Source organism: Rattus norvegicus, chromosome 18, assembly GCF_021556685.1.
Source record: "Rattus norvegicus strain SHRSP/BbbUtx chromosome 18, alternate assembly SHRSP_T2T, whole genome shotgun sequence".
NCBI lineage: Eukaryota > Metazoa > Chordata > Mammalia > Rodentia > Muridae > Rattus > Rattus norvegicus.
This window is the reverse complement of record NC_141551.1, coordinates 61,213,703-61,231,333: the sequence shown is the minus strand read 5'-3', so window position 1 is coordinate 61,231,333 and position 17,631 is coordinate 61,213,703. Positions and strand designations below refer to the sequence as shown.

The following is a 17,631-nucleotide window of genomic DNA, read 5'->3' as shown; positions in this document are numbered from 1 at the left end:
TGCAGCATGATCTGCCCACACAGAGAAGCTTTGAGAAATATACACAGAGTGTTAAAATTAATCACATTACCCAGGTTTCTGCATGCTGAAACTGAGCGGTTCTGGAGAAACCTCTGGACAGTGTGAACTGTGACTGCAGGCCAGTCGGGTCTTCTTGGCTGTGCACATAGGCTTTTGCCCGCTGTGACCGCTCAGCTCTGCAGTCACCTGAGTGCAGCACTGAGGTATGAGTGCTGGGGTGGGTCTCCACAGATGGTAAGAACATGAAAGGAGTTTTCTTGCCTTAGACCACTGTCAATCAGCAACAGAGAATATCCTGCAGAAGCAAACCCACAGGGGGCTAGTGCATCGAGGTACTACATGTAAGGGGCCAGCAGAAACGAGAGTTTAAGTAACCCAGGTTGTGACTTACAACACAAGGGGATGCTTTTTACGGTTTCATGTAATACATTCTAAACTGGCTCCCAGCTAAGTATATCTTTGAAAAAGATCTAGATTATAGAAGTGGCAGCTTTGAAAGGGGCTGCAAAGAACCTAGAACTACACTACACACACACACCACACACACACTCACAAACACACATACACACACTCACATACACATATACACACAAACACACACTCACAAACACACACATACACAAACACATATACACACAGACACACACAGACACAAAAACACATACATGCATACACACACAGACATAGACACACACACACTCACAAACACACATACATAAACACATATACCCACAAACACACACACTCACAAACACAAAAACACATACAGGCATACATACACACACAAACACACAAACACACATAAACACATACACACACACACACACACAGTCTGTTGGTGTCACTGTACAACTGTAAAATTGCAATGCAGAATGTTGACAATGCACACTAACTAAAGGCCAAGCGCAGAGCAGAAAGCGCTGGAGCAGGCAGGCCCACAGCATCCGAGCTCAGGGCAGTACCAGACAGTTGCGCTGAGAGGAGGACTTAATTCCAGGAAGTCTCAGGCATCAATACATATCTAGGCTCCCTGTTATCTTCCCCTACTGAACAGTGGCTGATACAGAAGGGCTTCCCGTCTTACAAACCCTAAACAAGTCCCTTCTCTGCTATGTCAGGGTCTCCTTACTCACACACCCCTCAGGAGTGGACTCCCCTTGACCTACACTCTGTCGGGCCTGCTGCCATTCAGGATCTCAGGGACCGGGAAGGTGCCTGGGGCCCGGGCAGGGAGTGAGGTTTGGGTAGCAGGGGAAATGGTGTAGATGCGTCTGGCAGAGTCAAAGCCTTGCTATATAACAAGCCCAGCACGGGACACAGAATCCAGACAACAAAACCCAAGCTCTGGGAAGCCACCAGGAAACTGGAGACAAGACCAAAAACAAATGGCCGTCTGTGCCTGGGAGATGGACTCAGTGCCTGCCTGTGGGTGGTGTTTTTAATAAGAATTGTCCTTACACCAGAAAGTACAGCCTGGTACGTTGACCCACGGCAGGATGCCTGTCTGGGCACCAGAATCCAGACATCCTCCACCTCCAGAGAGTGCTAGAAATAAACAGGAAAGTCTGCTCCTCCATCAGCCCTGTAGGCGACGCAGCAGGCGAGTCTGGATGTCTGTAAACATCTTACTCACTGTGTCGAAACATCCCAGTGACTGTTCTCATGCCGCAAAGGGCGCACTCTTCGGAGTGCCATGGGTGGTTTTGTACCTCGTGTGCAAAGATGCTACTTGGTCCCTAAAGCTGGGCCCTCCTAAGGGTCGTCTGGTTCTGCCGGGCGGGTGAGCCCACACAGTAACATTCGGGCTCTTTCAGCCAGCTCTGCTGGTCAAAGTCTCGGTCTGCCCAGCGGGAAGATGAAGTTCAACGTGCAGATCAGATGATAGTCACAGTAACAGACTTTGGCCAAACTGAGAGTCTAAGTCAGCTTCACCAGCTTCGCACGGGGAACTGAGAGCTAGCCATACATCTGGACTGCTCCCTTCCACATCTACAGAGTGCCCATGCTAACCCACAGGGGCTCTTCAGGACACTGTGATCTATCAAGGGAGCACAGGCCCCCCAGGCCACAGCAGGTCACACAGTAAAATGGAGAACCTGCTGGTGGCCATGATGAATGAGCTCAGAGCACGTTCCTGGGGAAGGAACTACAGCAGCAATGGTGACAGAGACAAGGGTATGTGGCAGCAGTCCTATGTCACTGATGCAACAGAAGGCAAGGTCCACACACCTGGCCTAAGCAAAGCCTCACACATGCAGAAGCGCCAGGACCTATAGAATTGTTCTGGCAGCTGCCGGGTGGCCAGAGAGCATTCTGGGATCTGCCAAGGCATTTTATGAGGGGCTCTTTAGCTGTGGCTCCCCATCAGGAGGTTCTACTGCTCTGATCCAATCAAGCACAGGATTGAAGATTTGTAAAAACCAAAACAAAACAGCAACAACGAAAACAATGGCTGCCCCTACTGGACAAGTGCAGACACGTTTTCTTGTCACCATTCCTAAGCAGTAGTATAGCAGCTATTAGCAGAGCACCCATTCGTATGATATTTCAGTGTGTGGGCGCTTCTCAGACATCCTGAGGCCATTTGAAACTCACGGGCGAGGCGTGCCAAGCACCCGGCAACAGCATCACACTTCCTAGGGGCCTGGAGCATCTGTCCCAGAACCAATTCCAATGGATGCGAAGAGGCTGCTATACTCGGTTCCACCCACAGGGGACCAGTTCTTTTGGGGACCCTACTGGGGACCCTCCCCTCACCCCCAACTACTCCAGCTCTGGGCATCCAGCACCTAAGGCGTTTAAAACACGCGTCCTGACTTGACAACTAGGACTCCCATGTCTGTCTTCCTGCTCTGTGTTGTGACTGGACTGCACACCTTGGATCTGGGGCTTTCGTACTCAATAATCCATGCAATGAACTTGGATAAAAACCTCCACCTGGGGCTGGAGAGATGGCTCAGCGGTTAAGAGCACCCGACTGCTCTTCCAGAGGTCATGAGTTCAATTCCCAGCAACCACATGGTGGCTCACAACCATCTGTAAAGAGATCCGATGCCCTCTTCTGGTGTGTCTGAAGACAGCTACAGTGTACTTATATATAATAAATAAATAAATCTTTAAAAAAAAAAAAAAAAAAACAAAACCTCCACCTGAGTCATGGGAAGGGAGTCCTAATCTGCTAAGAAAGCTGTGTCCTTCTCTTTAGGACATACAAATGGACATCAAGAACTGTAGATCTACCTTTGCTCAACCTGGTTTGCAAGAAACTCACACGAGTTTGCAGGAGACGGCTCTCTCATGGCTCCAGCAGGCATCTGACCAGACACAGTTCAGCCCAACGCTAAGTCCTCTGTCTGACACACAGCTCTTCTGGCTACAAACAAGAAGCAGAGTGGGATCCACTGCCTCTCTGTGTCACGCTTTCAAATAACTTTCTTGAGCAATTTATTTAATTTTGCTTTTCTATGCCTCAGAGTAACCAGTAGGTTTTAGAAACAGAAACAGGGCTTTTCATTTAATTTCCTTTCAATTTCCTGGTCTCGCTCTCTTTACTCTTGGGTAAAGGTAACTAAGAACTGCACTCTCTTGGGGATGGGGAAGGGACGCTCTAGTGATTGAACCCAGAGCTCTGCGCAGGCCAGGCAACTGCTCCACCGCTGAGCTATACCTTGGCGCACAGACCCTTTCTGAATCCTTCACTTGGCTTAGAATCACAGTATAGCATAGGGCAAGCTGGGGCTTCCTAGAGTTTGGCTGATAATCCCAAAATAACTCAAGACCCTGGGTTCCACCTGCAGCACTTCAGAGTCTTACACTTACTATTGGATCCCAAAGCTGAAGCCATGTTCCCAACCCGCCTTCCTGTTGGGCGAGTTTTTCAAGCTCTGGGGATGAAAAGCTGCTTACCCTCAGAGCTTCTCTCTCAACCACCAACTGACCTACCCCACTACCTGTGGAAAGAAGGAGCAGGTAAGCAAGAGGGGGGATGTGAGCATGAACTATCACAGACCAGTGCGGAGCTCGCACCCAGATCCTGCGCTAGTGTCCCAGCATTACCCCCACACCTATGACGTCACCAGCAGAGAGAACAATCACGGGTGGCAAGGCCAGAGGGCCTGCTGGCAGGAACTCCGCTGCCAGGCTGGGGCTGCCTGGCACGCGTCTCTACATTCTTAGACTTTTGTAGGAAGAGCTGCTTTCCTCAGAAATGACTCAAAACCATCCCAGGATAACCACAACGCACACAACATCCAAATCCTTATGGCCATTCTAAACCAGGGTGTGAGCCTACAGGAGAGTTCCCGGTTAACTGACACCCTACTGTGCTATTTCCCGAAACTGCAAACAACCCCAGAAAAGCCTTGGGCCCCAGCTGAGAGCAGGGGAAAGTCACTCCCAAAGCAGACATGTGCTATAAAGACATGCGCGCACCAGTAATGGCATAACCTGCCAGCACCTCAAGGAAGTGACTAGGAAAGTCTGAAGTAACAGCTAGAGGACGCCCAGAACAGTAACCAATGCTGGCAAGTGTGGGAATATAAACAGGTGAGTGACTGTAGTCCACACGCGGGCTCACACTGCAGACAACTACACAAGAGCTAATGATACGGTTATGGCCTACCGAGTTAGACACCCGTGGGCATATACCCCAAGGACAGAAAGTCCGACCACAGGGATCCTAACACATCCATGCTTACTCCCGAGATGGAAACAGCCTAGGTGCCCACCACAGATGAGTAGATAAAGAACATGCGGTGCATGCACACACGCACACGCACGTACACACACGCACACACACACACACACACACAAACACGCACGCATGCACGCACAGGATCTTATTCATCTGTAAAGGAAAAATGAAATTAGTTTGCAGCCAAACTAATAGAACAGGAAATTGTTATATTAAAAAAAAAAACAAGCTAGGGGCTGGAGAGATGGCTCAGTGGTTAGAGTCAGATTGACTGCTCTTCCAGAGGTCCTGAGTTCAATTCCCAGCAACCACATGGTGGCTCACAACCATCTGTAATGGGATCTGATGCCCTCTTCTGGTGTGTCTGAACAGAGCTACAGTGTACTTATATATAATAAATAAATAAATCTAAAAAAAAAAAAAAAAAAAGAGCTAGACCCAGACTTCAGTCTATGTGAGGGTGTGCAGTGCAGGTCATGACACTCTTACAAGGTAGCTGTGGGAGCAGAGGAGAAGCCTCTGAGGTAAGGGAGTAGAAGGGAGAGGAAAGAATGGGCGGAGGAGAGAGGCCAGTAACTAACAGGTGGCCAGTGGCAGAGAGCTGCTGCTGAGGAGCCTCACTGAGGACAAGGTTGAGGCGTTGCAGCTGTGGACCAGGCTCTGCAAAGGAGGTTAGGCAAACAGGAGAGGGAAAAGGACGAACAACAGGAAATGCCTGAACGAGGCATGTGCCTTCTTATCCTAACTTTAAAAGCTTCAAAAGCAGGGGAAGGGCTTTACAAACCAGACAGAACAGGTGTCTTTGTTGACTGATCCACGGCTACTCAACATCACTGAATAAAACCCACCACTAAGACGCACCCGGCCCTTCAGCCACTGGTGCAGTCAGCCACGCAGTGCCTTTGGAGCAGCTGCCCGAAACCCACCTCAGTGAGACTCCTCTCTGCTGCAGGAGCATGTTCTCAGCTTTCCCCACACTCTGCTCTCTCTCTGCAACGGCAGCCTAGTGACAAGTCCCAAGCTAGAGTAAATGTTGTCATAGTCCTATTCCCACCTTCAACTGAGTCACAAGTTATCCAGAGCAATAGCTATGGGTGTATTTTGTACTCTTTAAACTAGAACTTGTCAATCATCTCTGCAAGCCATTTATACCCTTAAAACAACAAGTGAGGACTTCTATGGAATACACTAATGTAAGTTGTAACAATTCTTATAAACATATTAACCACAAAACTGCATATAACTGAAAAATATTCTACGTAAAATTATAATGAAATATATTGATAAAATATCAAGGTCTGTAGCCAAAATGAATGAATTTTCATAAAACCAGCATTACACGGGACACATTTCTAGCGCAAAGCATTAGTGTACAAGCCAATTTGTGTGTCCTTTAACCATCTACTTAAATCTGAAGGGACACAAAGCCCAGCAAGAAGCCGCTGTTGCACAGAAGCAGGGACAGAGCTGGGGCCTCTTCTGAGCTGGGGCCCTGGCGGGGGGGGGGGGGGGGGGGGGGTGATGCAGGATGCATACTCTGCCACCAGGGCCACATTCCGAACCCAGGTTTAAATGCATTTCCCCTAACCACCGAGTAATCACAAATTCTAAATCAAGGAACAAGAAAAACTGAATTCTTAATCTGTTGTCAAGGTGATACAATTTTGGCAGAAAGTCCACATCCTCGGAATTGAAAGATTAAGATGAGAAAAAGAAAAGATGAAACTATTTTTGTCGCACATTTACACATTAAAGTAACCCAGGTCTCATGCCAGCAGTATAAACTACACCCGCTAAAGAAAGAAAATGAAACCATCTGGGGGGGAAATGTGCAAGCCAGATGATATTTTTCTTTTTGTAGCGAATGGTCATCATTAAAGGCGGCATCACTGGTTAAAGGCAATAGACAAAGGAAAATATGATATTTAATCCACAGACTTAAGAAAGCTTGGGAGAAGAAACTATGCCCTGTCCCCTCCCCTTTACAAACGTGAGTGAGACCATGTTGGATAGATGGCTTTTAAAAAGTGTGTGTGTGTGTGTGTGTGTGTGTGTGTGTGTGTGTGTGTCTGTGTGTCTGTGTGTACACACAAGTGCAAGCGTGAAGCTCGCAAAGGATCACGGTAGGTCTGGGCATGGCTGCCGTAAGCTGGAAAACCTACAAGCATTATTTTCAAAGGTACAAGACAGCACGTGCTGCCTCAGCTCTGCTCAGGCCCCGGTGCCCTGCCTACCATCCCCCCACTGCAGCTGCATCTGAATGTCTATCCACAGAAGACTGAGAAATGGCAGGTACTGCGGACCATCCACACCTTGCAGAAAAAGCAAGGGCTGACATCTTTGGCATTCGACAGATGACTTCATAGGTAAAGGCACTTGCCCTGACCCTAAGTTCAGGCCCTGGGCAACATACGGGTGTAAGAGAAAACAGACTCCCACAAGCTGTCCTCTGACTTCCACACATACACATGCAGACCTATATACACATACATGCACATACACACAAAAATAGAATTTGATGAGAACATCTTTAGCTTTACCTAAACTGGGGTTTCCACCTTTAGGGAACAACATTAAGACATCCTGGGGTCACCTATAATCATGCATTAGCCTCCCTCAGACCACTCCTACTTCTATGTGCTTGGGTCTCCCCTTTATCATCAGGAAGGAATGCAGGTAGGGTTTTGTGAAGTAAGGAGCTTGGGAACAACCTTCCCTGAACGAAAGTCAGCAAAGGTTCCCAGAGCCACGGTAAGCAAGGAGGTAGGGCCAAGGGATGCTGCATGGACAACCTCAGGTGTTTAGACCCTGGCTGTCCACTGGAATCACCTGGAAGCTTTAATATCGGCCACACGGCATGTGCTCCACTCCTGTGGGGACCAGCTTGCCGACCTGGGGAGCACGTAAGGGGGTTCTAAGAGGAAGGAGCCCTGTGCTAGACTCGCTGCTTTTCCTCAGCTCTCCTGCTGACACAGTGGCTCCATCCAGAAGTTATTTTCCTCCACACATTAGATCAAGTGTGAAAAGAAATGTTTTTTATTGAGACCCTGGTTGTTGTTTGCACCGCAAAGGGGTCATTCTGGAATAAGCTTGTCCAAAAGACACAGGAGCTGACCAGAGTTCCTGATACCCACAACACGTAGAACCACTGGGGAGGAAAATAACTAGGCATAAGCCCAAGCGCAAGGCCCTGGGTTCGGTCCCCAGCTCCGAAAAAAAGAACCAAAAAAAAAAAAAAAATTAGGCATAAGCCCCCCCCCCCCTTGATACAAACTGAGTTTATTCTTACTAGAGAATCTGCATGAGTCAATGAAAAACAGTGGCAGAGCAAAGCCCCACAGGGCCGACCTCCCATGCCCACTGTAGCCAACATGAATCAGGCAGACAGACACAGCAAAGGTACGATAATGAAGAGAAACAGCCTATTAGCATAATCTTAAATTATCTCTCCACAAAGCACTTATTAATTATAATGAGAAAATAGCAATTTACAATGAAGACACCTGACAGTCACCACATCAACCAAGGGTTTAGAGTTGACAAACCCAGGAGTGAGTCACAGAGCCACCAGGTCACCTCCTAATAGGATGCACTGAGGACAATATCAGTTCCGTGACATCCCTACCAAAACGAAGTCACAAGTCACAAGGGACACACCAGACAAGCCCAAGTTGTAGAATATCATATTAAACCAGTGACCACGAAGGCAGTGCAAACGGTCTCACAGAGGAGAGCTAGAAGACCAAGCAACTGAAAACAAACTTAAGGCCTAGACTAGGTACAGGATGAGAAAGGGGATGTTTGCAGAACACCTAGAATATGGTAACTGTCCTTCATCAATGTTGATGTATGTCCCAAGTAAGTTTCTGTCCTAGTCTCTAATCACAAAACCGTTAACAGTGGCCAAGACAGGTAATGAGCAAAGAGAAGTCTAAAATCACTTCAAAATGAAAGATTTTAAATGTTATAATTTATGAAATATGGATGAAGCAGAGTGGAGGGCTAGAGATGTAACTTAGCTCGGTACTAAGCCTGAGTCCCGTCCTCAGTACATAAACTAACATGGGCATGCATGCCCGGAAGTTAGCGCAGAAGGATCAGGAGCTCAAGATCATCCTTGGCTATCCAAGGGACAACAAGGGCAATGCCAGCTACCAGAGATAATAAAGGGTGGGAAAAATATTTATCATAGAAAGATTCTTTTGTGTAATCTTTAAAAATCTGAAGCTGGTGTGATGGTGCACACCTATCCTCCCAGGACACAGAGCTGGGACACAGAGCAGGAGCCTGCTTCAGGGAGAGGGCAGCAATTCTAGGCTTAGCAGGATGGTTCAGTGGGTACAGGCACCTGCTATTAATCCTAACGGCCACAGTTCAATCCCTGGAACCTGCATGGTAGAAGGAGACAGCCGACGCCTCCAAGGTGCCTTCTGGCCTCTCCATGGATGCCACAGCATGACACAAAACAAATAAAATGTAATTTAATTGTTCATTCAATAAAACATGTCATGTTATCTATTTCAAAAGAGTCTGTGTGGTGACCAGTGCCGCTTTTATTCTCCAGACTGTGTAACCTGGAGCCAGGCGGTCACTGTTTTACAAAGCCACATGGCTGGCATGTGGCAGCCCAAGTCTTCCAGGCTACTCCCAAGTTAAAAAGAAGAGGATCATATCCACATGGCATGGGTTTCCTGATCCATACCTGCCCCTCTGCTTCAGACTCTTCATATCAACAAGTTAGCAATAGTTCCTTTGTCGGGGGTATTACCAAATAATCAATGAGAAAATGATTATCATGGATTACCCTTTAATCATAAAGATTTGAACAAATATAGATAATTTACTTTCTGTGTTATGTAGCATTAGCTCTTATAACTATAGAATGGTTGACCTATAAGAATAACTTCAGATATAATCTCATTTAGTAGATATTAATTTGAGGTTCCTAGAAGGATCCATCCCACAGAGTAACCGAAAGAGAACATCAGGAGTACAACATACCTGAAACTGAGGAAGGACGCAAGCTTGGAGTTCTTCAGGTAAATGACACTGATCAGCTAATTTTATGGCAAAGAGTACAGAGACCCCAAAGATAAAAGGCTTTGGTTGGAAAACCATTTAATGTTCAAACCTGTTCCCCAGCTCTGTGCTTGTGGCTAACACAAAAGCCACAAGCGCTGCACGAAGCGCTGGGCAAAGAGAACTACTTCAATCAGTGACTTCAGAGACTCCCTGAGACCCCCAGACTTGCTGTGGCAAAAATAACCTCCCAAGACATAATAATAACAAAACTTTTAAAGACTCATCACCAAGGTATGTTAAATCTAGCCACCCTGAATAGTTACACCAACATCACCAAATGATCCGCCTTTTTACTGGTTGTCTACCTGAGGCATTCCTGTGACACTCTTCTTTTTAACTGTTTAGCCTTTTAAAATACTTTTTAAAGTAAAATATTTTAAAGATTTTTTAATGAATAAAATAGTAATTCAATATGTTTACAAGTTTTTAATTAAACTTCTAATATATACTATCTGGACAACAAAGTGGTTCAGTGAGTAAAGATATTTACTATGCAAGCCTGACTGCCTGAGTTCAATACTCAGACCCCAAGTGTAATAGAGTTAGTTGTCAACTTAAAAGACTCTAGACCAGGGAGATGGCCCTCTGGGCATGCCTAAGGAAGATGATCTTCATTACATTCCTAAGGTGGAAAGACTGTCCACTGTGGGTGGCATCATTCCCTCCCTAGGACCCTGGACTGTGTAAGTGAAGAAAAGAAGCTGAACAGAAGTGAGCATTCATCACCCTCTGCTTAAGTATGGTATCACGTGACCAGCTGCTTCAGACTCCTCCTGACTTACTTGCCATGATGGGGCTAGGAAATACCTCTATTCAACAATGGGGCAGGATATACCCTTATTCCATGGTGGGGCAAAATATACCCTTATTCTCTTAAGTTGGTTTTGTCAGAGTATTTTATCACAGCAATAGAAAAGTAAAACCCCAAGTAAAGGTATAAAGACTCATTCTACAAAGTTGTTTGTCCTCTGAAATTCACACACAAGTCACAGAATCTGGGTGCCTAGACATACCCCTACACACACACACACACACACACACACACACACACACACACACACACACACACACACACACAGAGTAGTAGATTATTGTGACATAAACATCTTCATTTATACCAGTTGAGGATACCCCTAACTTAGATCTTTTCCCAAAACCATGTGAAAATAACCATCCCAGCAGCAATAACACCCAAGCAGTGACCACACTGTGGCTGGCAGAGCCGCCAGGTTACTGACAACTTATCCCACACATGCATATATTACTTTCCAGTCCTAACTGTAGTCCTGGAGTCAAGTATACCTTCTCACTGACAGGTTCTTTCAATGCACAGTGGTATTCCAACAGGTAATCTAGCAAACCTGGGTGCTTCTGGCAGGGCAGTGATGACAACGGTGCTCTCCTGACACCTTTCCAAACTGTCCGTTTCCATATAAGAACAGAGTATTTCAGAGCCTCAGCTCAACTCAGCCTAAGGACTGAGGAGTGCCTGCCACCTCACACACAACACAATCCTACAATACAGGATTCTTGGAGGTCACGATAACATGGGTAACTCAGAGGGAAAATCAGGTCTAAAAGGGCAAGATGGCTTCCAAAGCAGACCTCACTCACACTCATTAATGCAAGAACTATTTTCAGTCCACCATGAAACGCAAACCAGAGCGCCCACAGACACAACGGAGAGAGAACATTTAACGGAAGAAACAAGTAATGGCTGCTACTAAAACATTCAAGAAAAAGAAATCATTTGGTTATTAGGGGACTGAGAAAGAATTTCTAGATGAGGTGCCATCCTAGCTGAGCCACCAGAGAGGTGTGGTCTCTCACACTGCTAGACCAGAAGAACCCCAGAAGCAAATGGGCAGTGTTTGGAACACTGAAAGGACATCCCTTGCCCAGATGCAACTTACAAAGACACAACTGCAGGGCTGCCTGGGGAACAGACCCAGGAAGGCACCAAGTCTCAGCTCTCTCAAGAGAGATGAGCACAGTGTCTTAGGAAAGGATGAGACAAGGTCAGATCTGTCCTTTAGAAAACATTCGGGGGGGGGGGGGCGGGGGGGGTTCTTGCTGCCAAGGAGAATAATTACAAGAACTCATAGCTGCCTACATGAAGCCCACAAGGAACTCTTATTTTCTCTAAAGGATAATGTGGGATCCCTGTGACAGATAAAGAACTTACAGCATTGCAGTGGTCAAAAGGGAACACATTAGCTTTATGAGTGGCTCAAATAAACAGTATAAATAAGTGAGGTTGATTAATAAATGTGACTACTACTCCATATAATGACTTCCTCCAGGTCCAGGATAAACCAGTTGCTAATCGTCCCTGCACAGCTTTACATAGTTTCCCAAGGACAAAGCAAGATAAAGGTTAAAGCAATAAGATGATGGTAGTTTTCTTTTAACGTAATATGCCTTTGAACCCACAAATCAATTTTAGTATCATCAAAAGTGAGACAAGCAATATTCCTTATGATGTGATATAAAAATAAAAGTACAGGGGCTGGAGAGATAGCTCAGCCGTTAAGAGCACTGACTGCTCTTCTAGAGGGCCTGGGTTCAATTCCCAGCAACCACATGGTAGCTCACAACCACCTTTAACTCATGTTGCAGGGGATCCAGCACACCCATACAGACACACACACGCAGTCAAAATATCAAGAACAAAACACAGTAAAAATAACTTTTTAAAATAAAATAAAAGTACCTAGAACATATTTTTATCTAAAGACTTGAACCTGAGGCTCAGGAGATAGCGCAGTGGGTAAAGCACTTGCTAAGAAAGCACCGAGACCTGAGTCTGGAACCCCAGAACCCGTGCACGGCTCCCCCAGAACCCAGACGCAGTTCCTCCTAGGAGCGCATATCCCAGCATTCCCACAGTGAGCTAGGGCACTGGCAGAGACAGGCGATCTTCTGGAAACACGGGCCAGCTGGCTCAGTGTATGCGGCAGTGACAGAGAGACTCTGTCTCCAGCAAGGCAGAAGGAGAACACCTACACATAAGTAAGGCTGTCCTCTGACCTCTACATCAGAGCCAGGGCACCGACGTACCCACTGACATATACAAAACACACATCCATTAGCACATTCAAAATAAAAACTCAGGGACTCCTGCCATGGATGCTTTCTGGACCCCACACAATCAGAAAATATGAACACAGCCTAATATAGTATCCAAAGGCAGTAATAGGTAACATAAAAAGTAATTCTTCGTATTTTAAGTCTAATAGCAAGTGAAGGGTTTTTTTTTTTACATTTATTCATTCTACGTGTATGTGCACATGCATGTGTCCATATGGCATGCCCATGAGTGTCACAATCCAAGGCAACTTGTCTGCTCTCTCCTTCTACTATGTGGGTACTGGGGATTGAACCCAGGTCACGAGACACAGCAGCAAGTGCTTCCGCCTGCTGAACCATCTCACTGGCCCTTTTAGGTGGTTTTAAAAAATTCTTACCAGTTAGAAAATGTCTGTTCGTTATTTTAAAAAGAGAAGGCAAGGACTAAAGAGATGGTGCAGTAGTTACAACGCTGGGCGCTCTGATAGGACCTGGGTTCAATCCCCGGCACCCAGGCCTCACCACCAGCTGTGCCTCAGTTCCAGAGGACCTGAGCCCTCCTAAGTCCCCTGTGCATACTGCATGCACAGGGAGCACATATTCACACCACCCAGTAACCTCCTCTCTTCCTGAGGACATGTCCAGCAAACACCTCTAATTCCTCCTCATGCAAATGAAGCATTCCCAGCACCTTGGCACCAGCTGATAATATGCACTCACCCCCCTCAAAACCCCTACCCACTCCCCATGGTTTATACAGCCCTTGTTGAAGGGCTCTGGTAAGAGAGAGCTGTTTCACTGAAAGCAATCTCGGGGGAGGCTGATTCTCCCCAGCACCCCCTGCCAGACCAAAGTTCTGCGGACCCACCTGCCCAATAGGCTTCACTCCTTCTAGCGCAGCCTGGTGTGCAACGGCGCCTGGTTACCCAGAGGGCAGAGGCAGGACCAGGCTGGCGGCATTCAGCATTACTCTGCCTCTGCACCTATGTTCCCTGCTGGTCACAGCTAAACGAAGCACTCGGTTCCCACCTTGGCCTTGTCTGTAGCACTGTCAGCCATCAACAGACATCATCGACAAGTTACCACTGCTATCCACTGTACAAGGGAAGGCAGGTAGGACGGGGAGGGTGTGGGAATGTCCATTCCACAGATGAGGCCAAGTGAGGCACACAGACATCGAGGTCACACTAATCCTAACAACTGAGAGACTGAATGGCAGAGGGTCACCAGCACCCACCGGTGTCCCCTCCTGGTGCGGAGCATGGATGTCACTCTCACTGACCTTCCCATGCTCCTTCCTCATGTGAGACAGATACACATCCCTCTGTGTGAACAGACGGTCACACTCCCAACACGTCCACCCGAGACTGGCCATCTTCTTAGATTCTGTGGATTTCTTTGCAGGAGATGGAGACTTCTTTTCCAATTTCTCTTTCCCATTCATGGACTTGGCATCCTCTCTGCTGTGGTTTGCTGAATTCTGAGTTGCAGGCTTACTGCTCAAAGGCAAGTTTATACCCAAGTTTGGAGGCCCTTCAATACTTTTCAATGTTCCATGCATAGACTGCATAGCAAAAAGAAAAGAAACGCCTATCACAAATCACACCGTTTCAACAGAATTTGACAATCATTCAGAGAACTATTTCCTAAGCTGAAAATATACATTTTTTTTTAGAAACATAAAGGAGAAGTCAGACACGGCGTTGCATACCTGTAACTCTGGCACTCAGGAGACAGAGGCAGAGAGAGCCCCACGCAGCAAGTTCCTAGCCAGCCTGGGCTACATGGGGACCCTCTTGACACAAAAAATTTAAATAAATCAAGATGAATTAAAACCAGTGGAGCTGTGCACAGCAGTGAACACCTTTAAATCCACTGTTGAGGAGGTAGAGGCAGGGGGATGGCTGTGAATCTGAGGCCAGTCTGGTCTACTGGTCTATGGTCTATGGTCTTTGTAGCAAGTTCTATGCAAGCTGGGGTGATATAGTAAGACTCTGTCTCAAAAAAAGGGACATTAACGTTTTTAACCTGTGGAGGGGTCAAATGTCATGGCACAGTATGGAGTTCAGAGGGTGACTTGCACGAGTCGGTTCCCTCCTCCTGCCATGAAGGCCCTAGGGACGAGACCCAGGCCATTAGGATGGCGGCAGGTGCCTCTACCCAGAGAGGTCTCACGAGCCCCAGGAAGAGGCCTAGTAAGAGGTAACTATAATGACCTCCCTAAGCTCTGTGTGTTAGCTCCATCTCTTAACATTTACTTAGTTTGGGTACATGTGTTTATGTGTGTGGATGCACACATGTCATGGTGCATGCGTGTGGAGAACAGGGATCTACCAGGAGCTGAGTATCTCGTTCCACAATCCAGGATGGTCCTAGACATCAAACAGATCATCAGGTGCCTTAACCACTGAGCCATCCCACTGACCGTAATCCCAAATCCTTTGCAAAGGCTTATCCATCGGTAGGTACATCGGTACCATTTAACACTCTCTGAAGACAGGACCTTGTCCCGAAACATACTGGCTCTCCCCTCCCTGTGTGGCAGGCCATCTCTGGAGAGAGCATCTCCTTCCCACTTGCAGAACTGTTTAAGTAGGCTACTGTGAGGAAGTATTCAAGGCCCATGGCCCAGCAACACATGCTGCTTTCCATATCTTGAGATCCTTGGGACCTTTGGGTACAAGTACTGTCAGGGCCTGGGGGTAACTCTCACCTCGCAACCCCCCTTTCCTAGGAGTGCATGGCCTCTGAGTGTACCCAGTAGGTACTCAAAAAGCCTTTTAAAGTCGAGTAGTTGTTTCTCAGCATTACAACAGCCAATGAACAGTCATCCTGAGCCTACGGGGTTCTGAACGTGGGTAGGATGAGTATAAGACCACCTTTGGCTCTTTCCATCCTCAGCCTTGAGGGTAGGGCTGCATGCATTCCAGGCAAGCACTCCACTGACATATGTGACTTCCCACTTTCTATTTTGGGACAGTCTTATCAGGTTGCTGAGGCTGGCCTTGTACTCACTCTGTAGCTCAGGCAAGCTTAGAACTTATGACCCCAGTAGCTGAGGTTTGGGCCAGTACCATCAGACCCAATAGATGCAGTTGATTCTACAGACTGGCTCGCTTTGATTTTTGTTGGCTCTGTACTGGACGGCAAGTCTGTGCCTTGAGACACAGCTTATCTCTGACACCTGGGTCCTAGAGTCACAGAGATTAGCTTATGAAAGCTTGGTTCCCTCTGAGTTGTCAAGGATGACATCACTCCCCCACCCCCATTGCTTTCTGAACAATACCAGCACTAGTGGCTGGCCTTCTTCCACACTGTTCTTCCCAGGAAGAAAGGTGAGTTGTATGGTATTCTCACCAGGAAAGGACAAGATCTCCATATACACAAGAATCAATTGGCTTACCCTTGGGGTTGAGAGCAACACCTGTCCAGGGGGAAACAGGGCAGACAATTAATTTCCTTACAGTCATACCTGCTTACTTTCCATGTACATGCCAGATTTCTGTGTGTATAAAAGGTACCTACTTTGTGCCTCGGTACACAGCTAACCTGTGTGTATGTGTGTGCAATTATGCATGCATGCGTAATATGTACGTGCAAGGTTGACATGTGTCCATGTAGACACCAGGTGTCATCCCTCCATTTTAATAACTGCACTTCCTCTCCAGCCCCTGACTTTTAACTTTTCTTAGTATTTAAAATGCAAGGGACAAAGTCTTAATCCTTAAACTTTCCATAAGCTTCTACGTAAAGGGGGCAGGGACACAAAATAACCCTAGTACAGAAATTACAGAAAAGAAGTGGGGGTCCTGCCAAGACAAGCAGGCACTGGGGCATGTGCTAAATGCAGCCTCTGACTATGTGTTTATTCTACTGTGGGTAAAAGCAAGGCTAAAATCAACTGTCCTTTTACTGAACGGAACACAAACAGGCCTAGCACATGCAAGGCCCACATCTGACCCTAGAATCGTCTAATGCATAACAGTGATACACCTCAGTTCTCACGGAACTGGCTTCCCTTAGCTCTGTAACAGCTAAATCGGATGACCATAAATTAAAGGTTTGCCTGGATGTGAACGTCAGCATGGAGTATAAGGACCTACAAATAGATAAACATGGATTCTGGAAGACATAATGTGAATCAGGTAAAGATGGGCCATCTGACGGGGCGGCGGGGGGGGGGGAACAACAGACAGAGACAGACAGACTGACTGAGAGAGACTGAGAGACAGAATGAATTTAAGAACAGAAGAGAGCAAGGGAGAAAGACAGAGGGAAGGAGGGAGGGAGGGAGAATGAGTGTGAGAAAGAACAAAAGAGAAAGGGGACGGAAAGAGACAGACAGACTGAGAGACAGACAGACTGAATGTGGGAATAGGAGCAAGGGAGAGACACTGGAGAGAGAGCGAGAGAGCGAGAGAGCGAGAGAGAGAGAGAGAGAGAGGGAGGCCGAGACCACCTAAACATTCCCCCATTCCAGTTCTGCTTCATGGCTACATCACAGGACATAACAGGCGTCAGGCAAGCTAACTATGGAACAAGAGAGGCATCACTTTAAACATGACTGTGCCTCTAGAACATTGTATTTATTCTTGCCTACCAAGTATAATAACAGGAGTTTAGGACAATAGGATGCACTTAAAATAAAAGCAGCCCCATTGTCTTCTTACCACATAGGCCAGTTCAGGTAACTGAAACTAGTCCAGCCCTCCTACTACCACAGGGTCAGCCCTCCTTCCTCCACCTCATTCATCCATGTTCACTAT

The 17,631-nt window shown here is 46.9% G+C and overlaps 1 protein-coding gene across 20 annotated transcripts in view; it reads right to left on the bottom strand.

Moving 5' to 3' along the window:
- Positions 1-17,631, bottom strand: part of Zfp532 (zinc finger protein 532) — a 107,575-nt gene that overhangs the window by 13,694 nt on the left and 76,250 nt on the right. For 11 of the 20 annotated variants that reach the window (XR_015642269.1, XR_015642270.1, XR_015642273.1 and 8 more), the window contains 1 exon segment: positions 14,148-14,429. Coding sequence is in view for 5 of the 11 variants with exons in the window: in NM_001437503.1 (NP_001424432.1) it covers positions 14,148-14,429 (282 nt within the window). In the remaining 6 variants the exon portion in view is untranslated. 20 annotated transcript variants of the gene reach the window in all.